This window comes from Periplaneta americana, chromosome 7, assembly GCF_040183065.1.
Source record: "Periplaneta americana isolate PAMFEO1 chromosome 7, P.americana_PAMFEO1_priV1, whole genome shotgun sequence".
Taxonomy (NCBI): Eukaryota; Metazoa; Arthropoda; class Insecta; order Blattodea; family Blattidae; genus Periplaneta; species Periplaneta americana.
Window position 1 is genome coordinate 87,435,598 of NC_091123.1, and position 24,712 is coordinate 87,460,309.

Genomic DNA, 24,712 nt, shown 5'->3' on the forward strand with positions numbered 1-24,712 from the left:
TAACTTACCTACCCTTCTTCCAGATACTTTGCATTTGACATCTATTTCAAGTTTCGACAGTTTCCACTTTATATCAGGGACTTCTTATTCTTAACTTACCTACCCTTCTTCCAGATACTTCGCATTTGACATCTATTTCAAGTTTCGACAGTTTCCACTTTATATCAAGGACTTCTTATTCTTAACTTACCTACCCTTCTTCCAGATACTTTGCATTTGACATCTATTTCAAGTTTCGACAGTTTCCACTTTATATCAGGGACTTCTTATTCTTAACTTACCTACCCTTCTTCCAGATACTTTGCATTTGACATCTATTTCAAGTTTCGACAGTTTCCACTTTATATCAGGGACTTCTTATTCTTAACTTACCTACCCTTCTTCCAGATACTTTGCATTTGACATCTATTTCAAGTTTCGACAGTTTCCACTTTATATCAGGGACTTCTTATTCTTAACTTACCTACCCTTCTTCCAGATACTTCGCATTTGACATCTATTTCAAGTTTCGACAGTTTCCACTTTATATCAGGGACTTCTTATTCTTAACTTACCTACCCTTCTTCCAGATACTTTGCATTTGACATCTATTTCAAGTTTCGACAGTTTCCACTTTATATCAGGGACTTCTTATTCTTAACTTACCTACCCTTCTTCCAGATACTTTGCATTTGACATCTATTTCAAGTTTCGACAGTTTCCACTTTATATCAAGGACTTCCTATTCTTAACTTACCTACCCTTCTTCCAGATACTTTGCATTTGACATCTATTTCAAGTTTCGACAGTTTCCACTTTATATCAAGGACTTCTTATTCTTAACTTACCTACCCTTCTTCCAGATACTTTGCATTTGACATCTATTTCAAGTTTCGACAGTTTCCACTTTATATCAGGGACTTCTTATTCTTAACTTACCTACCCTTCTTCCAGATACTTTGCATTTGACATCTATTTCAAGTTTCGACAGTTTCCACTTTATATCAGGGACTTCTTATTCTTAACTTACCTACCCTTCTTCCAGATACTTCGCATTTGACATCTATTTCAAGTTTCGACAGTTTCCACTTTATATCAAGGACTTCTTATTCTTAACTTACCTACCCTTCTTCCAGATACTTCGTATTTGACATCTATTTCAAGTTTCGACAGTTTCCACTTTATATCAGGGACTTCTTAACTTACCTACCCTTCTTCCAGATACTTCGTATTTGACATCTATTTCAAGTTTCGACAGTTTCCACTTTATATCAGGGACTTCTTATTCTTAACTTACCTACCCTTCATCCAGATACTTCGCATTTGACATCTATTTCAAGTTTCGACAGTTTCCACTTTATATCAGGGACTTCTTAACTTACCTACCCTTCTTCCAGATACTTTGCATTTGACATCTATTTCAAGTTTCGACAGTTTCCACTTTATATCAGGGACTTCTTATTCTTAACTTACCTACCCTTCTTCCAGATACTTTGCATTTGACATCTATTTCAAGTTTCGACAGTTTCCACTTTATATCAGGGACTTCTTATTCTTAACTTACCTACCCTTCTTCCAGATACTTTGCATTTGACATCTATTTCAAGTTTCGACAGTTTCCACTTTATATCAAGGACTTCTTATTCTTAACTTACCTACCCTTCTTCCAGATACTTTGCATTTGACATCTATTTCAAGTTTCGACAGTTTCCACTTTATATCAGGGACTTCTTATTCTTAACTTACCTACCCTTCTTCCAGATACTTTGCATTTGACATCTATTTCAAGTTTCGACAGTTTCCACTTTATATCAGGGACTTCTTATTCTTAACTTACCTACCCTTCTTCCAGATACTTTGCATTTGACATCTATTTCAAGTTTCGACAGTTTCCACTTTATATCAGGGACTTCTTATTCTTAACTTACCTACCCTTCTTCCAGATACTTTGCATTTGACATCTATTTCAAGTTTCGACAGTTTCCACTTTATATCAGGGACTTCTTATTCTTAACTTACCTACCCTTCTTCCAGATACTTTGCATTTGACATCTATTTCAAGTTTCGACAGTTTCCACTTTATATCAGGGACTTCTTATTCTTAACTTACCTACCCTTCTTCCAGATACTTTGCATTTGACATCTATTTCAAGTTTCGACAGTTTCCACTTTATATCAAGGACTTCTTATTCTTAACTTACCTACCCTTCTTCCAGATACTTCGCATTTGACATCTATTTCAAGTTTCGACAGTTTCCACTTTATATCAGGGACTTCTTATTCTTAACTTACCTACCCTTCTTCCAGATACTTTGCATTTGACATCTATTTCAAGTTTCGACAGTTTCCACTTTATATCAAGGACTTCTTATTCTTAACTTACCTACCCTTCTTCCAGATACTTTGCATTTGACATCTATTTCAAGTTTCGACAGTTTCCACTTTATATCAGGGACTTCTTATTCTTAACTTACCTACCCTTCTTCCAGATACTTTGCATTTGACATCTATTTCAAGTTTCGACACTTTCCACTTTATATCAGGGACTTCTTAACTTACCTACCCTTCTTCCAGATACTTCGTATTTGACATCTATTTCAAGTTTCGACAGTTTCCACTTTATATCAGGGACTTCTTATTCTTAACTTACCTACCCTTCTTCCAGATACTTCGCATTTGACATCTATTTCAAGTTTCGACAGTTTCCACTTTATATCAGGGACTTCTTAACTTACCTACCCTTCTTCCAGATACTTTGCATTTGACATCTATTTCAAGTTTCGACAGTTTCCACTTTATATCAGGGACTTCTTAACTTACCTACCCTTCTTCCAGATACTTTGCATTTGACATCTATTTCAAGTTTCGACAGTTTCCACTTTATATCAGGGACTTCTTATTCTTAACTTACCTACCCTTCTTCCAGATACTTCGCATTTGACATCTATTTCAAGTTTCGACAGTTTCCACTTTATATCAGGGACTTCTTAACTTACCTACCCTTCTTCCAGATACTTTGCATTTGACATCTATTTCAAGTTTCGACAGTTTCCACTTTATATCATGGACTTCTTAACTTACCTACCCTTCTTCCAGATACTTCGTATTTGACATCTATTTCAAGTTTCGACAGTTTCCACTTTATATCAGGGACTTCTTAACTTACCTACCCTTCTTCCAGATACTTCGTATTTGACATCTATTTCAAGTTTCGACAGTTTCCACTTTATATCAGGGACTTCTTATTCTTAACTTACCTACCCTTCTTCCAGATACTTTGCATTTGACATCTATTTCAAGTTTCGACAGTTTCCACTTTATATCAGGGACTTCTTATTCTTAACTTACCTACCCTTCTTCCAGATACTTCGCATTTGACATCTATTTCAAGTTTCGACAGTTTCCACTTTATATCAGGGACTTCTTAACTTACCTACCCTTCTTCCAGATACTTTGCATTTGACATCTATTTCAAGTTTCGACAGTTTCCACTTTATATCAGGGACTTCTTATTCTTAACTTACCTACCCTTCTTCCAGATACTTCGCATTTGACATCTATTTCAAGTTTCGACAGTTTCCACTTTATATCAGGGACTTCTTAACTTACCTACCCTTCTTCCAGATACTTTGCATTTGACATCTATTTCAAGTTTCGACAGTTTCCACTTTATCTATATCAGGGACTTCTTATTCTTAACTTACCTACCCTTCTTCCAGATACTTCGTATTTGACATCTATTTCAAGTTTCGACAGTTTCCACTTTATATCAGGGACTTCTTATTCTTAACTTACCTACCCTTCTTCCAGATACTTTGCATTTGACATCTATTTCAAGTTTCGACAGTTTCCACTTTATATCAGGGACTTCTTAACTTACCTACCCTTCTTCCAGATACTTTGCATTTGACATCTATTTCAAGTTTCGACAGTTTCCACTTTATATCAGGGACTTCTTATTCTTAACTTACCTACCCTTCTTCCAGATACTTTGCATTTGACATCTATTTCAAGTTTCGACAGTTTCCACTTTATATCAGGAACTTCTTATTCTTAACTTACCTACCCTTCTTCCAGATACTTTGCATTTGACATCTATTTCAAGTTTCGACAGTTTCCACTTTATATCAGGGACTTCTTATTCTTAACGTACCTACCCTTCTTCCAGATACTTTGCATTTGACATCTATTTCAAGTTTCGACAGTTTCCACTTTATATCAGGGACTTCTTAACTTACCTACCCTTCTTCCAGATACTTTGCATTTGACATCTATTTCAAGTTTCGACAGTTTCCACTTTATATCAGGAACTTCTTATTCTTAACTTACCTACCCTTCTTCCAGATACTTTGCATTTGACATCTATTTCAAGTTTCGACAGTTTCCACTTTATATCAGGGACTTCTTATTCTTAACTTACCTACCCTTCTTCCAGATACTTCGCATTTGACATCTATTTCAAGTTTCGACAGTTTCCACTTTATATCAAGGACTTCTTATTCTTAACTTACCTACCCTTCTTCCAGATACTTTGCATTTGACATCTATTTCAAGTTTCGACAGTTTCCACTTTATATCAGGGACTTCTTATTCTTAACTTACCTACCCTTCTTCCAGATACTTTGCATTTGACATCTATTTCAAGTTTCGACAGTTTCCACTTTATATCAGGGACTTCTTATTCTTAACTTACCTACCCTTCTTCCAGATACTTCGTATTTGACATCTATTTCAAGTTTCGACAGTTTCCACTTTATATCAGGGACTTCTTATTCTTAACTTACCTACCCTTCTTCCAGATACTTCGCATTTGACATCTATTTCAAGTTTCGACAGTTTCCACTTTATATCAAGGACTTCTTATTCTTAACTTACCTACCCTTCTTCCAGATACTTTGCATTTGACATCTATTTCAAGTTTCGACAGTTTCCACTTTATATCAGGGACTTCTTATTCTTAACTTACCTACCCTTCTTCCAGATACTTCGCATTTGACATCTATTTCAAGTTTCGACAGTTTCCACTTTATATCAAGGACTTCTTATTCTTAACTTACCTACCCTTCTTCCAGATACTTTGCATTTGACATCTATTTCAAGTTTCGACAGTTTCCACTTTATATCAGGGACTTCTTATTCTTAACTTACCTACCCTTCTTCCAGATACTTTGCATTTGACATCTATTTCAAGTTTCGACAGTTTCCACTTTATATCAGGGACTTCTTATTCTTAACTTACCTACCCTTCTTCCAGATACTTTGCATTTGACATCTATTTCAAGTTTCGACAGTTTCCACTTTATATCAGGGACTTCTTATTCTTAACTTACCTACCCTTCTTCCAGATACTTCGCATTTGACATCTATTTCAAGTTTCGACAGTTTCCACTTTATATCAGGGACTTCTTATTCTTAACTTACCTACCCTTCTTCCAGATACTTTGCATTTGACATCTATTTCAAGTTTCGACAGTTTCCACTTTATATCAGGGACTTCTTATTCTTAACTTACCTACCCTTCTTCCAGATACTTTGCATTTGACATCTATTTCAAGTTTCGACAGTTTCCACTTTATATCAAGGACTTCTCATTCTTAACTTACCTACCCTTCTTCCAGATACTTTGCATTTGACATCTATTTCAAGTTTCGACAGTTTCCACTTTATATCAAGGACTTCTTATTCTTAACTTACCTACCCTTCTTCCAGATACTTTGCATTTGACATCTATTTCAAGTTTCGACAGTTTCCACTTTATATCAGGGACTTCTTATTCTTAACTTACCTACCCTTCTTCCAGATACTTTGCATTTGACATCTATTTCAAGTTTCGACAGTTTCCACTTTATATCAGGGACTTCTTATTCTTAACTTACCTACCCTTCTTCCAGATACTTCGCATTTGACATCTATTTCAAGTTTCGACAGTTTCCACTTTATATCAAGGACTTCTTATTCTTAACTTACCTACCCTTCTTCCAGATACTTCGTATTTGACATCTATTTCAAGTTTCGACAGTTTCCACTTTATATCAGGGACTTCTTAACTTACCTACCCTTCTTCCAGATACTTCGTATTTGACATCTATTTCAAGTTTCGACAGTTTCCACTTTATATCAGGGACTTCTTATTCTTAACTTACCTACCCTTCTTCCAGATACTTCGCATTTGACATCTATTTCAAGTTTCGACAGTTTCCACTTTATATCAGGGACTTCTTAACTTACCTACCCTTCTTCCAGATACTTTGCATTTGACATCTATTTCAAGTTTCGACAGTTTCCACTTTATATCAGGGACTTCTTATTCTTAACTTACCTACCCTTCTTCCAGATACTTTGCATTTGACATCTATTTCAAGTTTCGACAGTTTCCACTTTATATCAGGGACTTCTTATTCTTAACTTACCTACCCTTCTTCCAGATACTTTGCATTTGACATCTATTTCAAGTTTCGACAGTTTCCACTTTATATCAAGGACTTCTTATTCTTAACTTACCTACCCTTCTTCCAGATACTTTGCATTTGACATCTATTTCAAGTTTCGACAGTTTCCACTTTATATCAGGGACTTCTTAACTTACCTACCCTTCTTCCAGATACTTTGCATTTGACATCTATTTCAAGTTTCGACAGTTTCCACTTTATATCAGGGACTTCTTATTCTTAACTTACCTACCCTTCTTCCAGATACTTTGCATTTGACATCTATTTCAAGTTTCGACAGTTTCCACTTTATATCAGGGACTTCTTATTCTTAACTTACCTACCCTTCTTCCAGATACTTTGCATTTGACATCTATTTCAAGTTTCGACAGTTTCCACTTTATATCAGGGACTTCTTATTCTTAACTTACCTACCCTTCTTCCAGATACTTTGCATTTGACATCTATTTCAAGTTTCGACAGTTTCCACTTTATATCAGGGACTTCTTATTCTTAACTTAGCTACCCTTCTTCCAGATACTTTGCATTTGACATCTATTTCAAGTTTCGACAGTTTCCACTTTATATCAAGGACTTCTTATTCTTAACTTACCTACCCTTCTTCCAGATACTTCGCATTTGACATCTATTTCAAGTTTCGACAGTTTCCACTTTATATCAAGGACTTCTTATTCTTAACTTACCTACCCTTCTTCCAGATACTTTGCATTTGACATCTATTTCAAGTTTCGACAGTTTCCACTTTATATCAAGGACTTCTTATTCTTAACTTACCTACCCTTCTTCCAGATACTTTGCATTTGACATCTATTTCAAGTTTCGACAGTTTCCACTTTATATCAGGGACTTCTTATTCTTAACTTACCTACCCTTCTTCCAGATACTTTGCATTTGACATCTATTTCAAGTTTCGACAGTTTCCACTTTATATCAGGGACTTCTTAACTTACCTACCCTTCTTCCAGATACTTCGTATTTGACATCTATTTCAAGTTTCGACAGTTTCCACTTTATATCAGGGACTTCTTATTCTTAACTTACCTACCCTTCTTCCAGATACTTCGCATTTGACATCTATTTCAAGTTTCGACAGTTTCCACTTTATATCAGGGACTTCTTAACTTACCTACCCTTCTTCCAGATACTTTGCATTTGACATCTATTTCAAGTTTCGACAGTTTCCACTTTATATCAGGGACTTCTTAACTTACCTACCCTTCTTCCAGATACTTTGCATTTGACATCTATTTCAAGTTTCGACAGTTTCCACTTTATATCAGGGACTTCTTATTCTTAACTTACCTACCCTTCTTCCAGATACTTCGCATTTGACATCTATTTCAAGTTTCGACAGTTTCCACTTTATATCAGGGACTTCTTAACTTACCTACCCTTCTTCCAGATACTTTGCATTTGACATCTATTTCAAGTTTCGACAGTTTCCACTTTATATCATGGACTTCTTAACTTACCTACCCTTCTTCCAGATACTTCGTATTTGACATCTATTTCAAGTTTCGACAGTTTCCACTTTATATCAGGGACTTCTTAACTTACCTACCCTTCTTCCAGATACTTCGTATTTGACATCTATTTCAAGTTTCGACAGTTTCCACTTTATATCAGGGACTTCTTATTCTTAACTTACCTACCCTTCTTCCAGATACTTTGCATTTGACATCTATTTCAAGTTTCGACAGTTTCCACTTTATATCAGGGACTTCTTATTCTTAACTTACCTACCCTTCTTCCAGATACTTCGCATTTGACATCTATTTCAAGTTTCGACAGTTTCCACTTTATATCAGGGACTTCTTAACTTACCTACCCTTCTTCCAGATACTTTGCATTTGACATCTATTTCAAGTTTCGACAGTTTCCACTTTATATCAGGGACTTCTTATTCTTAACTTACCTACCCTTCTTCCAGATACTTCGCATTTGACATCTATTTCAAGTTTCGACAGTTTCCACTTTATATCAGGGACTTCTTAACTTACCTACCCTTCTTCCAGATACTTTGCATTTGACATCTATTTCAAGTTTCGACAGTTTCCACTTTATCTATATCAGGGACTTCTTATTCTTAACTTACCTACCCTTCTTCCAGATACTTCGTATTTGACATCTATTTCAAGTTTCGACAGTTTCCACTTTATATCAGGGACTTCTTATTCTTAACTTACCTACCCTTCTTCCAGATACTTTGCATTTGACATCTATTTCAAGTTTCGACAGTTTCCACTTTATATCAGGGACTTCTTAACTTACCTACACTTCTTCCAGATACTTTGCATTTGACATCTATTTCAAGTTTCGACAGTTTCCACTTTATATCAGGGACTTCTTATTCTTAACTTACCTACCCTTCTTCCAGATACTTTGCATTTGACATCTATTTCAAGTTTCGACAGTTTCCACTTTATATCAGGAACTTCTTATTCTTAACTTACCTACCCTTCTTCCAGATACTTTGCATTTGACATCTATTTCAAGTTTCGACAGTTTCCACTTTATATCAGGAACTTCTTATTCTTAACTTACCTACCCTTCTTCCAGATACTTTGCATTTGACATCTATTTCAAGTTTCGACAGTTTCCACTTTATATCAGGGACTTTTTATTCTTAACTTACCTACCCTTCTTCCAGATACTTCGCATTTGACATCTATTTCAAGTTTCGACAGTTTCCACTTTATATCAGGGACTTCTTATTCTTAACGTACCTACCCTTCTTCCAGATACTTTGCATTTGACATCTATTTCAAGTTTCGACAGTTTCCACTTTATATCAGGGACTTCTTAACTTACCTACCCTTCTTCCAGATACTTTGCATTTGACATCTATTTCAAGTTTCGACAGTTTCCACTTTATATCAGGAACTTCTTATTCTTAACTTACCTACCCTTCTTCCAGATACTTTGCATTTGACATCTATTTCAAGTTTCGACAGTTTCCACTTTATATCAGGGACTTTTTATTCTTAACTTACCTACCCTTCTTCCAGATACTTCGCATTTGACATCTATTTCAAGTTTCGACAGTTTCCACTTTATATCAGGGACTTCTTATTCTTAACTTACCTACCCTTCTTCCAGATACTTTGCATTTGACATCTATTTCAAGTTTCGACAGTTTCCACTTTATATCAAGGACTTCTTATTCTTAACTTACCTACCCTTCTTCCAGATACTTTGCATTTGACATCTATTTCAAGTTTCGACAGTTTCCACTTTATATCAAGGACTTCTTATTCTTAACTTACCTACCCTTCTTCCAGATACTTTGCATTTGACATCTATTTCAAGTTTCGACAGTTTCCACTTTATATCAAGGACTTCTTATTCTTAACTTACCTACCCTTCTTCCAGATACTTTGCATTTGACATCTATTTCAAGTTTCGACAGTTTCCACTTTATATCAGGGACTTCTTAACTTACCTACCCTTCTTCCAGATACTTTGCATTTGACATCTATTTCAAGTTTCGACAGTTTCCACTTTATATCAGGGACTTCTTATTCTTAACTTACCTACCCTTCTTCCAGATACTTTGCATTTGACATCTATTTCAAGTTTCGACAGTTTCCACTTTATATCAGGAACTTCTTATTCTTAACGTACCTACCCTTCTTCCAGATACTTCGTATTTGACATCTATTTCAAGTTTCGACAATTTCCACTTTATCTATATAAGGGACCTGTTAACTTAACTACCTTTCTTCCAGATACTTTGTATTTGACATCTATTTCAAATTTCGACAGTTTCCATTTTATTTATATCCGGGACTTTTTAACTTACCTATCCTTTTTCCAGATACTTTGTATTTGACATCTATTTCAAGTTTCGACAGTTTCCACTTTATCTACACCAGGGACTTCTTAACTTAACTACCTTTCTTCCAAATACTTTGAATCTGACATCTATTTCAAGTTTCGACAGTATTGTGTGGACATACGAAAACCTACTTCATAACCTGGTTAAGTTATTTTACGAGCTGGGAATATAGGTCTACGATATTTCATCTGGTGGTGTTATCAGCTTACTGTTGTAATATGGATCAGTGAGAATGTAGTTATTTCAATCACCAAATTCATACATCGGATCTCGCTAAAATCTTTTTTAATTTCTTTGTTGTGCTGTGTTGGTATACCACCCTAAGGTGGCCAAGGCCGACTAGCCGATTGATGGCCTCACATCCACGTGCCTCAGCAGAGTTAAACGGTCATACAGCCAATACGGGGGTAATGTGTTCTTAGGACGATAGAGGCTGTAATAGATAGACGTCGAGAATGGAGGTTAATAGGTTCACGGGCCATTTCGTGATATGCATACACTACTTTTAGGTAGAGATGGTATGAAAGCCGTGGATTCTTGAAACTGTTTCAAAATGCAATAGTTTTGGAGGGGGTTGAAAAATGCAGTTCCAAGAGTAGTCTCGTCCTGTTTTAACGATTCCCATTGTTTCCTTAAAAGAGCTATTTTAAACTGACTTAATATAAGAAAATACCAGTGGCGGTGAGTCCTATGCGTTCAATGGTTCTGAGGACCAAGAGGAAAAACAAGGAAAAAAACTTAATTGTATAAATAAATTTATTTATAATTTACACTATCATTCTGTTTCTTGCTCATCATCTTTAGTAAGTTCACTTGCGGCTCTGATGTATTTTGTCGTACGGAAACCTATGAATCGCAGAGATCGAATACATGCTTCCGAGGTTAAATTTTTCCTCTGAACCTCGCCGAGCCAGCTTTTGGACTTGCATACGGCGCGAGAGGCAAGGCGAAATCTGCAGCGCAAACGTGTGGATGCGCTGGCTGTGGAACCAGCACAGCTGTGCAGTCACGTATTCGTGAGACACCGTGTGAAGCAAAGAGATGTTTCTCCGCTTTGGCGCGGATTAAACATTTCTTAGAAGCAACATGGATGAAGATAGGTTGTCTGCTCTCGCCATGCTGTCTATTGAAAAAGCAATGATTCACAGGCTTCAGGATTTCAATGAGAAAGTCATCGATAGATTCGCCACAAAAAAGGAAAGGGGGATGGATTCTGTACAAATATACATTTACAGAATCATCATCATCATCATCGTCAGGCTCATTTTAAGGTAATTATCGACTTTAAAGAACTGTAGTACTTTTTTAATTTTTCAGAAATTATATATTGTTTAAATTGTTGGAAAACTATGTAATAGGCCTATCATAAAAGTAATGAACCCCTTGTCATTTTAGGCACGAACCACCACTGGAAAATACAGTTCCAAGAGTAGTCACTGTTCTTGAAGCAATCGTTCCATACCTCTGAGAACATCTCCCTGTTAATTGTTACGTGGAATTTTATTCCTATATTTTATGTTGAGTTTATTTAAAAAATCGTTAACTTCGCACATTAAATACTGTGCCGAAAAGTGAATTTATTGCCTTTAGCATTTTGGTGGTCAATAGTATGTGATCAGTGCCGTTTTTATTTTAGACCGTGATCGGTGCTCAGTCGGAGAAATATTATCAGAAGGAATACCGTTGCATATTATTGTTGTTTAGTCAACTGTCCAAAGACAGGTCTCTAATAATACTTATGAGGCAGCTAGGCCAGGAGATAATGGGTAGAGTGGCCAGTTTCTTCCCTCCCCCTTGCATACATCGCCGACTAGCTACATATTAGTCTACATTTTTCAGACTTCAGATGCATATAAATAATATTGTTCTTCCTCTGACACATCGTCAAGTGAAATGTACTGCCTAATAATAGAGATGTATATATAAGCCAGAACCTCAATCAGAGGATCATTGCATTATTTGTGACTATACCTCCAAAATAAACACGAACGAATTTCCTTTCATGTTCAAAGCCAGACATGAGCATATCTCGCACATTCTTGTTTTCTATAATCCGAATGCAACATTGTCTGAAGGCTTATTGTGCTTATCGATAATAGCGAGATGGTACTTGACGAGATGAGTCCGGAGATTACCCATGGGATTAACAAATATTCATCTTACAGTCGGGAAAAACCTCGGAAGTAAACTCAACCAGGTAATCAACCCAAGCGGGAATCGAAACCAAGCCCCAGCAAAGCTTCAGATCTCGTGTCCAATTTCGCTATCGTCTGAGCTAACCCGGTGGCCTCTCTTTATCGCACATGCTTCCATATAAATTATGCTTCATATTTCTGAAGTCTGCAATGCAGATGGAAAGGAACTAGCCACACTACCACATTATCTCTGGCTTAGTTGCCTCATGAGTGATGCCTTATTGATGTCACGAGGTTCAAACCTGTCTTTGGACAGTTACTAAACAACAACACATTTATATATTTTTTTCTTTCAATTTCAGTAAGACCATTATTAACTTAAAAAGGGATAAAAAAAGTTGTAACATCTGGATAGAATCATCATCAGCGAAGGATGATTACCTACTCTCCACTATTTTGAAAAGGTGGGATGCCCAGTGCTCTCTATTTTCCTAAAGGTACAACTTCCTCTTGTCGAGTCTGTTCATGTATTTTTAAGCCTGATGTCAATAAAACATTTCGTATTCATCTGCAAGCGAAGGTTCTGATAGAAGCAATAACGCGGGTTGGGGGGGGGGGGGAAGGCTCGCTTAAATAAATAACTCTATCTTTATTATAACATAATCAGTGTTTGCTTAACACCGGTAGTAGGGCAGACACGTGCAATGATCTTGCTCTCACGGAGTTGCCACTTCTGTCTTATCTTATCCTTTGCAAAGCGCACACAAAACTGACAGTCATTCATAAGAATTGGTAACGTCGTATTAATTAGATGTTATAAAACACCCACAGTCAATAAAATTATAGGCCATTCTTGCATTCCTTGAAGATTAAAATTTAATAGGTTGTTATGGTTTCATTTTAAGCACATCGACTACTACTCGTATTAATATTTAGATTTGTTGATTATATGCGAAAACTTTTTAAACATGGCACAAATAGTGATTAACTGTAAGATCAAGGTTATTATACAATAACTAATAATTCTAAATTAATGATAACATTCCTTACACTTAAATTAACAAGTTCATTCAAATAATGGAACGATGCTTCTAAAAAAATCTATTTAACTCTACGCTTTTCAAACGTTTTGTTCATAAAGGCGGCGAGCATGTCATTAATGCCGATTATCTGTAAAGCTACGGCTGCATTGCAAGTGGTTTTCCTGGAGCCTGTTTCATAAAAGCTAATAATCTTGTATATTAGTGTTTGACTTGTTATCTTGTTTAGTTTTACAAGATTATGTTTCATAAAACTATTGCTGTACGTTACGAGTAACAAGTTGCATTAGTTAATGTCACAAGTAGTTTTAGGCCAGTGTACATACAAGTGTCTTGTTTCATAAATAACTACTACTTGTAGAAAGCAATGATAATAATAGTGAAAGCGTACTAGTCCGAAGTTGGGTGTCAAAATAGATGCAAATATGCTTTAAGTTTTCTGAATGTGTTCTAGTGATTCAGGAAGAGATGAGGAGTATCATGTTATTCAAGTGCCACGTGGAAGGAGGTTAAAAATAAACTTTGCATTCGATACCTAACTTCTATAGAGTAAAGGTTAGTAATATTGTGATACGAGTAATATTGTGATAGTTCTTTTTGAGAATTTATTACAATTTTACTGAGCGAGAGAAGGACCGGTTTGGTGCAGAAAGTTGTCCACGAACATGCCCTTAATACGTTGACGCAAAAAACTGACCTTCCTCTCGCTCAGTAAAATTGTAATAAATTCTCAAAAATCACTATCACAATATTACCAATCTTTACCCTAATGATCAATTTGTTTTCTTTTGTAAAATGTTACGATTTGGGACATTTTCTTTCATTTTCTAAAATTTGTTTATAAAATAATAATAATAATAATAATAATAATAATAATAATAATAATAATAATAATTGGTAAAAAGGTATATCCCCGTCACATGCCATGAAGGCACTTAGGGGGCATGGAGGTAGAGCCCCATGCTTTCCATGACCTCGGCACTAGAATGAGGCGGTGTGGTCGGCACCACGCTCTGACCGCCTTTTACCCCCCGGGAAAGATCCGGTACTCAATTTTATAGGAGGCTGAGTGAACCTCGGGGCCGTTCTGAAAGTTTGGCAACGAGAAAAAATCCCGTCACCACTCGGGCTCGAACCCAGCAGCAGCAGCAGCAGCAGCAGCAGCAGCAGTAGTAGTAGTAGTAGTAGTAGTAGTAGTAGTAGTAGTAGTAGTAGTAGTAGTAGTAGTAGTAGTAGTAGTAGTGGAAGTCTCTTGAACGTCAACATTATTTTCATCATCAATTATTTCTTCCAGAGAATCAGGCATCTTCAACCCTTTGAAATCCTGGTGAAGCTTTCTCCACAATGCCCAAAACCAAACTTTAAATTTAATTCAACGTTGCCACAGTTTCCTATACCGTTCATGTTTATGCATTTGTTGTAAGGTTATGTTGTTTTATTTACCATTGTACCCCTTCTTAGGTTCAGCCTCAAATCATCTCTGCAGTGCTGTTAAGTCTTCATTCCAAGGAACTAGATCTGAACTTGAAGTCAGTTCATGGACCTCTTTCCACTTCTCGACTTTAATTGTTACGTTATGGCCATGGTAAAGGTCTCAAACAGAATGTCTTTATTTCCATTTGTTTTGTGTAGTAATATGACATTCGCTTGCTGTTTTGCAGCCATGTTAATTCGCATTCAGTGAAGTACTGGCAACTCTGCTTACTTGTCAAATGACGTCAGGTGGCTCTGGTCTTATAAATGTACGGTGTATTTTTTATGAAACAGAAATAACAAGAACTTGTTGCTTGTAGCTTTGTAACTCTTATTAAACAAACCCCTGGAGGGTAGCGGATGGCGAGTCGCCAAGTAACTCATCAAGTTACTTGGATGGTTCGATTCGATCACAGTCCAGGCAGACGGAGCCTTCTCCTATCTATCTAACCCAACTAGCTAGTCGCCAGGCGTGTATCGAGGGAATAAATTCTGTTGGAAAATTCCATCTGTCCACCAAGCACATTGTAAGGAAGAACTGCTGATCTCGGCAGTTTACAAGAGGAACGCGATATGAGACCGGGCAGACGAATTGAGAAAAAAGTTCGAAAATCAACCCCAAAGAACTCAATGTTCTTTTCTTCTTTTTAAAATAAATACATTTTGAAATATATTATGCTTTATACTTTACAGTCTTACATTGCAAAATTATACCTTATTCTGGAAGTTTATAAACGAATTAATTTTCCGATATATTTATTGCATATAAATCCCTACAGTAATAAATATATTTTTACCCTTCATCTAAGCCTAAGATTAAATAAAGTGTTAAACGTGTGCGAAAATATTAAAAAAATAGGAGACAACCAATGTTAAATCTTAACCGGTTTGGATTGGTGAAATGGTTCTTCTGCTAGAGCAGGGAAATGAAACAAGACAGCTTCATTCCATAAAATAATAATAATATCAGTAACACTAAATTTAAACACAACTATGACATTATTTTCCTTTCTCCTGAATTTCAGAGTATGTCATAGTGTTTGATGAGCATAGGTGTTATTTACGTAATAGAAATATTTTAATTTCAAAACTCACGATTAACTCAAAACCTTGTGAACAGATTTGAAATTAGCACGAAGATTTCTATAAGAAACCATCGTTCTCTCTCTTCTTTCGGTTGTATCAATCTGCAGCCAAATTACACCCAGAACTTTTCATATGTAAATCACTGAAATATAATAAGAAAATTAAAAATGTGTAATGTCTTCAATTCGATTAAGTTAATTTATGTGTGTGTAAATCAGTAGGACTAAGATTATATTATATTGTATTCTCTAATTTCGGAATATTTTTTGTGTACTTAGTTTCATTTTACATAAATTTATTATAAATTCGTCTGTATCTTAATATTAGTGTATAATACAAGTGGTTTCATTGAATTTCTCACCTTATTTTTAGTTTTATTTTATTTTAGTTTCTAGTTTATTTCTATATTTATCCTGTAGTAAATAATATTTCTGAACTGCGACCGAACATGAGCACAGTTCACTCTGTTCTTAAATTTATTAAACATTATTATACCCTCTTTTTTTCCCTTACATATATTATTTCATTATATTTGTATTTTGTATTTATCTGTATTTTTCATTTTGTAAATAACCGATTAAAGAAATAAAAAGTTCATTTAATAGCGGAAATTCTCTATAAATGGCACTGACAGTTAATACTTTTTACTTGTACTCCTGTACAAATATTCTGTACTCAAATAAGAAACCGAAAATAAATAGGGCATGTGCAAAAAAAAAAAAGTTGAATCACTCTGTATATGGAATATTGTCCTCCATCAAGCGAAAACGCTCGTTTGTTTAACTCGCTGTAACTCAGAAATCAGTGAAGATTTTGAACAGTGACAACTTTTAAAAGTAATTTCCATTCTTCCACAACATTTCTCTCGCTTTGATCTTCATCGAAAGTGAAAAATAAAAACGTTCACCGCTTACCAACTTTTGAAGGTGTATGAACAGATAACTTTGAAGTTAATATTTTTTATCTCACTTTTAAAAAAATATTTGATTTCTATTATTTTTCTATGCTTTTCTTAGACACTGATTTATCAATTACAGTGCGATTGATGGCTCGTATAGGAGCTACGACATAAATGTCTAACGAGCAGGAAATATCGTTTTCGTCTGCTAGCTGCAACCGGTCATTTATTCTACCCTGCAGTGCGGCGGAGTATATACACCCTCTACGTAGCCTTCACCCTCTACTCTCTGCGAACCTTAACCTCCCGCCACCCTCTGGGCCGATTTGGCCAGTAATGGGGTTACTTTATCTTACTTAATCTACCAGAATACCAGTTCATTACTGTATGAAATGCGCGGAAACGGTTGTCTAGAATGTCAAACGACTTTTCTACTACTCGTCTAGCGCGTCATAATCTGTAGTTACTTCGTATTTCTTAAGTATGTAAGCTTTAGCATATTATTCCTCAATGCAAAAGTATCGTCTACAATAGACACAAAGTTCATATTCTCTACAGTCTCTTCTGTACTTGGTAAACTGAGTCTTCTATCACATTATAACAGGTCACAGAATGTTAATACAATAAATATGTTTGAATTTTTCAATCTTACGACTTATCAATTTCACTAACATTTGCTAATAGATGTAAAATATTAAAATAATGTATAAACGTTTTCGCCTATTATACGGCATCATCAGATACAATTTTCTTTTACGATATCTAAATTACATAGTGGAATCTTTGTGTACTCTTATAGTAAACCATCAAATTGGTGTTATAATAATAAGTAATAACGACTCACGAACTTTATGTATACCTATGTGTACTTGAGTGGAAAATTGTTTGTTTCAAATAGCTAAAATATTTATTTAAATTAATCTACTGCGTCACAATTCAACCAGAGGTAAACGTATATATTTTGCAGATTATAAGAATGGCTTAATTAGGCTTAAAACAACATACAGAAGACGTATAATTTCATTTTATATTACATAGAATCATCATACCTACAGAACAGACACCACGACATTTAACGGAATATTACGAATTATTTTATGAATTATGACAAATATAAAATGAAGATATAAATTACATCAACAAAGCTTCACATAAATTGAATCGGTCATTGCAAAAAGGGGATAAGTCATAAAATCTTACTTTTGAGATAATAAAAACTGTTTTCCTCTTCCAATACCGGAGCAATCCTCATAAATATTTTTTCTTACCTTGTTTATGAGTGGTGAAGTATAATACATCATGTTAGACATCTGACATCTCAAACACTTTTGTTTAAAATTGTTTTATCGAACCATGACTTATCCCCTTCCTGCAAGGAATTGTTAAATATAAAGGAAAAAATAATAATTTGCAAATTTTGGCTAATGTAATATTTGAAAACAAACTAAATGGTAATAATTACAATGATAACAATGCTTTTGTGTGTAATTACTACATTACTGTCACCATTTAAATAATTATTTTTGCATTTTAATCATTAATCCTACTATAGAAATGTACCAATACGTGATTTTATATTACACTTTTAAATTAAAACTGTACTTTTAAACTAATACTCAAAAACTGCATATAGGAGAGCACAATAATACATACACAAATTAAAAATACAACAAATTACTACACAAAATCATTTGTTTCAATTTTTACAGAGTGTATTGTTGGATGTTGGAAGCCACGTCTTCTGTAGATTCTTTGTCACAAGATGGCCAGTTCAGGATCTCTTCGTAAAAGAAAGAGTGTTCCAATGGAATGTATTGCCTCACTTTCGATACGTCTCCAAGTTTTTTCGTATTAATGGGAATTTTCCCATTGTATGCCTTTTGTGTAGGCATTACTATGCGTCCAGTACCTGTTTTTGTCATACAGAATCTGTGTTTGCTCATTTCACTACCAATGAACACACTGGCAGTTACACATCCAGGATCATCTTTAGAGTAAACAAATTCACTAAATTGTGTTGGAGAAAATATTTTCTTATCTTTCCCTTTCTTCCCCAGTGTGTCTAATGAGCAGGTGGTTTTCTTGTAATGCTCTGGCCACCAGCATTTAAAATTCAAAATATCATCAGTAGTAACTGATTCTACAGAAAATCTGTTGTTTCTGTTTGCCTGGTGGATCAAGGTATTGTACTGTTCTGGCACATATACCCTGTCTGTCTTCCTTAGTTTGCGCTTCACTACGCCAAAGTCGCGGTCACGGGGAAGAAATGAATGGTCTCGTTGTGGAAAATAATGAATGATTTTGTTGAATCTCCCCATTTGAGTCAGTGCAAGCAGCAATCGAATTACGGTATGGTTTTTATTTTGCCCTCCACAGTTATCAGAGAAAAGATACAATTCCTTGACTGAAGAAGGGACATAATTTTCAATGTAGTTCAGAAGAAGAGAACACACTTCATTTGGAGATTTGTGGCCTATACCTTCATGATAGGAATAGAAGTGCGCCGTATGGTCTTTCAAGTTGTGAATATTGAAACTGATGACCCAAAGTTGTCTGTAATAGAACATTTCTTGTACCGGAATGTTGGGCAAAGGAAGGTTCTGCATATAGTCAAAGCAGATTCCAAGAACATCATTTCTTTCTTTACATATTTCCTCCACTTCTTTGATTTTATTGTAGAATTTCTTACTACGTCGTTTATGGACCATCATTTCCACAACAGCTACTCTCTTGAGAGAATCACATAAGTTTGAGGATTTTATCTTAACTCCAAGCTCCTCACACTTGCTGCATACGTCTACTTGTGGTCGCCCAAAGCGCAATGAAAAGTTTTCATGAAAATATTGAAGGTAAAATTTATATTTTACCCCACTGTCAGGGTGTTTGGCAATAAACAGGTCATACATTAGTTTGACATTGAGACGAGCATCCAAATATTTCTCCCCTTTGCCACAATAATGTGTTTCTTTAGTTGGAAATGACTCAATGTGTTCCTGAATTAGATGTAATATTTCTCCTGGTATGGTGTTTGCTTTTTCGTTTGAACCCCTTCTGTCTTTTGGAGACTTCCCTTCATAAAGCAAATTACATAGTCGCTCCACCTGCTTCTTTCCAATACCATACAAACTAACAAAGGCTTTCTTACACACTTCCGTCTTACTACTATCACTCTTAATAAAATAGTATTTGTATGAACCTTTCCTTAGAATTCCATTCTCAGACCTAGGACGCCTTGATTTTATTTTTTGAAGTTCTATCAATCTTTGTAAATGAAGATCTTGTTCATCTTTGGTATCGAAGGAGTTCATTGTTGTAATCGCATGATTAAAATCTTCATTGCTAAGATTCTCAAAACATTTTTTCTTGCATCTGTAATTTACATAAAAAAACATGATAGTACGTAACTACGTAATGTATTAATGTGATTATTTCAGTATACCGTTTCACATCAGAGTCATAAAGTAATTTCAATCCATGTACAGGCTAAATAAATATTTTAATTTATCCTTCTTGGACAATAAAAATCGCATACCACAGGAGAAGTACTACATCATATCTAATAGCTAAAAAAATCTTTGACTGAAAGTGCAATAATCGAAATCGTAGCCTTCTTTCCACATTTTATCTGAACATCTGACTAACAATACGATAGAAACGGTAATACCATCTACTCAATCAAATGTGTTCAAAGTTAGCTAATACATAGCGTCTAATAAACAATGAGTTGCTTCTTACCCACACTGTTCTCCTGTCGTACGAGCTGCTACAGTCTTCCCAATCCAATTGACATGTTCCACTCCCTTCAGTTTATTTTTCTTAATTACATTTCTGCGGTAGTTGGTTTCATTGCGTTTACGTTTACCACTAATAACACAGTTTTCTTCCCCTGGGTCACTCACTACTTCTAGCTTAACTGCCATTTTCCTTATCAGCTGATGGGCGCGTAACTTACTAGGCACACGGCACTCTGTTGCGTCACGTCCAGTCAGTCAGTGCAGAAAGAAGATAAGTCGCTGACTTGTCCCCTTTCTGCAATGACTGCGCTGCGTATGGTACTCTGCTCTGAGTTGAGAATGTGTAAATTTGTCCCATTTCTGTATAGAAATGTGTGTCTAGGTCTGGAGAAAGCAATGGCACTCTTAACTCATTTTCGCATTTTTCATGACATCCCCTTTCTGCAATGACCGATTCAATTGAGCTATACATTACAAACACAATATCATATATCTAAACACAAAGTTTGATAAATGTATTTGAATTTAAAATTGTAATAATTTAAAATACACATGTAACGTGAAACCATTGTAACATGAGTTTTATGTATTTCAATACTAAATAGAACATAATTAGTTATCCAAATTTGAACTTATTTGAAACAAAATATTTGCCACTCAAGTACGTATACATAAAACTCTTGAGTCATTATTACTTATTATAACACCAATTTGATGGTTTACTTTAACAGTAAACACAGATTCCACTATGTAATTTAGATATCGTAGAAGAAAATTGTATCTGACGATGCCGTATAACAGACAAAAACGTTTATACATTATTTTAATATTTAACATCTATTAGCAAAAAAAAAAAAAAGTCGATCTGGTTGGCGCAGTTGGTATAGCGCTGGCATAGAAATGTCCAAGGTTGCGGGTTCGATCCCGGGCCAGGTCGATGGCATTTAAGTGCTTAAATGCGACAGGGTCATGTCAGTAGATTTACTGTTATGTAAAAGAAGAACTGCGGGACAAAATTCCGGCACACCGGCGACGCTGATATAACCTCGGCAGTTGCGAGCGTCGTTAAATAAAACATAACAATAACATCTATTAGCAAATGTTAATAAAATTGATAAACCGTACGACTGGAAAATTAATACATATTTATTGTATTAATAACTGACTTATCGGAAAACCATCATAAATTGTAAATCATAGAATGTTGTTTTCTCAATTGCTTCTCCATCTGGGACTCTGCCATAACATCCTACATCGACGATAATAAATTCCAGATTTGCAATGACAATCGCTAAGAGAAAAACCCTTTGTAGCTGTAGAAGAAAGATTCGCTATTTCTTGAGCGCACGATCGCTACTTGCTTGCCATCTACTGCTCCTCCATAATTTGGAAAATTCCATAAATGGTAGAAATCCTCAGTAGAATGTGATACCAGAAGGAAATTAACACAGAAGGATTACATTAAACAAAAATCTTTACACATACTCTTCGGAAAAAATAAGTTGTACAATTATTAAAACAAATATGTATATCTTCAGATGCCCGATGCAGAAGTAATAGAAAGAGACGACTTACAAATACCGCAGAAGGCGATGGCTAACAGTGAAACTACAGTGTATTAGAAAAATAATATGAGTTGAATATCTAACAATGAAGAGAAAAAGAGAAAGCAATTATTGGAAATGGCGAAAAATGTAATAAAGATACCAGAAGATGAGTCTGACGCTGTGGGAAAAATTGTAGCAGCAATAGTGCGTAGGGCGGACAAACTTCATGCTGAAAAAACTGCTGAATGACTCCTTTACAAAGGACTGTTGAAGCAGTTGTCCTCTCAAACTATACAGTCTGTCACTCAAAATTCAATCCAACTGTCAACGTTATACCACAGTCTAGTACATAGTCTCGAAGCTTGAGTTGTAGAGGGTACTAGGAAAAGTAGACTGTGCCGGTACTATTTCGCATTTTCAGTGATGAGGCGATAGTAGCGATCCTAGTGGTTAGCAACTATCTATGGATGAATATTCCCTACGTATTGAGCTTCGTGACTGTATATACTAGATTGTGGTTATAATGTCTTAATCCACAATGCCGTTCCTAGCCATCTTCCAACAGCAGTCCATTTCCTTCCTTCACCTTCTCCAACATTTACCAACAATAGTCGTCACACTTGACCTATAGAACCAAGTCCTATGCCATCTTCAATCCCATCCAAGAGAGAAGCGAATTTAACTTGGAGCAGATAACAGACTGGCTACAACTACAACGCCAGCGATTTTTATTGTTCATCAATACAGCAAAGGGTTTAAATTGGACATGAATTACTGAATTCAGTATTATTAAACATGCCACACGATTTCTGAAATGTGACAGTAATCAATGTAAGAATTAAGGTTCTTAGTAATCTTTCGATTTTGCTCCAAGTTTGATGTCATTTTATCATATGATGTGTGAAATCTTGGAAGAATTGAATTGTTCCTCGAGATTTTGGTATACAGCTCTGCAAGTTTGAGGGATTACTTTTCCCGGGGCTTGAGAAATTGTAGCTGAAATCTTTAAATATTTCATATTTCTTCCCGCAACTATAGCCCGGGTCAGCTTACTTCATACCCTAAGGGTGAAACCTAACCATTTTTCCCCCGTGGATTGTGGTGATTTTCTAGTTTGCAGATTGAATTTTCTTTTGCCAACTTCATTTCAAATTTCAGACCGTGTATATTGGACCACCTAAGTTTGAATGGCCGTAACTCACTTATCATATTGAGAAAAATCAAGAATAATAACATTTTTGAGGTGGTATACAGAAAAATACAAAGTATAATTTAAAAATGTTTCCGATGACGTCACAACTCGTACAACAATAGCGAATAGGGATATTTATAATGGACACTGAGCGAATTTTCCTGTTCTGTTTTTCTGTGTTCATGCACTCCGTCGGCGTTTATTTCCACTTTCAAGCGCTAGAGGTTAGTGTAATCAATGACACGCAAGAGTTCCTCGATAATAAAACTAAATATAAGAGTTGAGATACAGGATCCAAACATGGTCTATCTTGTTGCATAATTCAGTAACGGCTTTGCTTCCAATAAATTCAAGTTTACAGCTTTACCTTATTTCTCAGTGATAAACCAGCTGTAATAATTTTTATGTTTTAAATATAATAAATTATATTATAAAACAGTGTAATACATTATAAAATTATGTATCAAATTCATTTAATATTTATATACAATATATGAAGGGTTCAGAGCCATAGTGGGCCAAGCGCCATTTATTAAAAACGGAGAAAGCAAGGGTTAAAGTTAAGTTTATACCATAGTTTAATGAAGGTTGGCTTTAATATGTATACTATATATCTGAATGAAGTGTTTCCTAATAGACGGATCGGAAGAAGAGGATTTGTAGAGTGGTCTGCAAGATCGCCGGATCTTTCCCCTCTTGATTACTTTCTATGGGGTTAAATGAAATGAAAGGTATTTGCTACGAAGCTTTCTGATATGAGTTGAAAAGAAGAATACGAGTAGAGTGTAAAAAAATACCACCGGCAGTCATTGAAAGTATTAAAACAGGAATTTGTTCTGCGTCTTTCACGTTGCTGGATCACAAATGAGCAACATTTTGAACTTTCAATTATTGAACATTATTATTTTTGGTCTGTAACACATTTTAACTATTTATTTTGTTACTATGGCAACGTTTGTTGTATGAAACAACTGATAGCTTGTGTAACCTGAAGAATAATAAAATCTTTAAAATAGTATACAGAAAAATATAGTGTCATTTAAAAATGTTTCCGATGACATCACAACTCGCACAACAATGATATCAATAATTTTTTTTTTTTTTTTTTTTTTTTTTGTGAGAAAAGCTGTTTTCGAAAAACATTTCCATTTAGCTGTAGCAGAAAATGTGTGAATTTTGAAACGTACTATATAATAATATTATACATATTCTGAAGTAAAATATATTTATCTGTAGAAACAGACATGGAAACAGGTACAGTAGCCTAAGTGTTTGAAGGAAAACAATATTATATTACAGAACTATTATTTTACGCGCCATGTTTGCAAGTTGTTCGCATAA

At 35.2% G+C, this 24,712-nt stretch overlaps 2 protein-coding genes across 2 annotated transcripts in view; both read right to left on the reverse strand.

Moving 5' to 3' along the window:
- Positions 1 to 24,712, reverse strand: part of LOC138703263 (AT-rich interactive domain-containing protein 5B-like) — a 454,468-nt gene that overhangs the window by 264,773 nt on the left and 164,983 nt on the right. The window lies entirely within an intron of this gene.
- On the reverse strand, positions 17,956 to 20,836 carry LOC138703262 (uncharacterized). The gene is made up of 2 exons (XM_069830999.1): positions 20,634 to 20,836; positions 17,956 to 20,267 (listed from the first exon to the last, which is right to left on the reverse strand). The coding sequence occupies exons 1-2, from the start codon at positions 20,816 to 20,818 to the stop codon at positions 18,602 to 18,604; spliced, it is 1,851 nt and encodes a 616-aa protein (XP_069687100.1). The 5' UTR covers positions 20,819 to 20,836; the 3' UTR covers positions 17,956 to 18,601.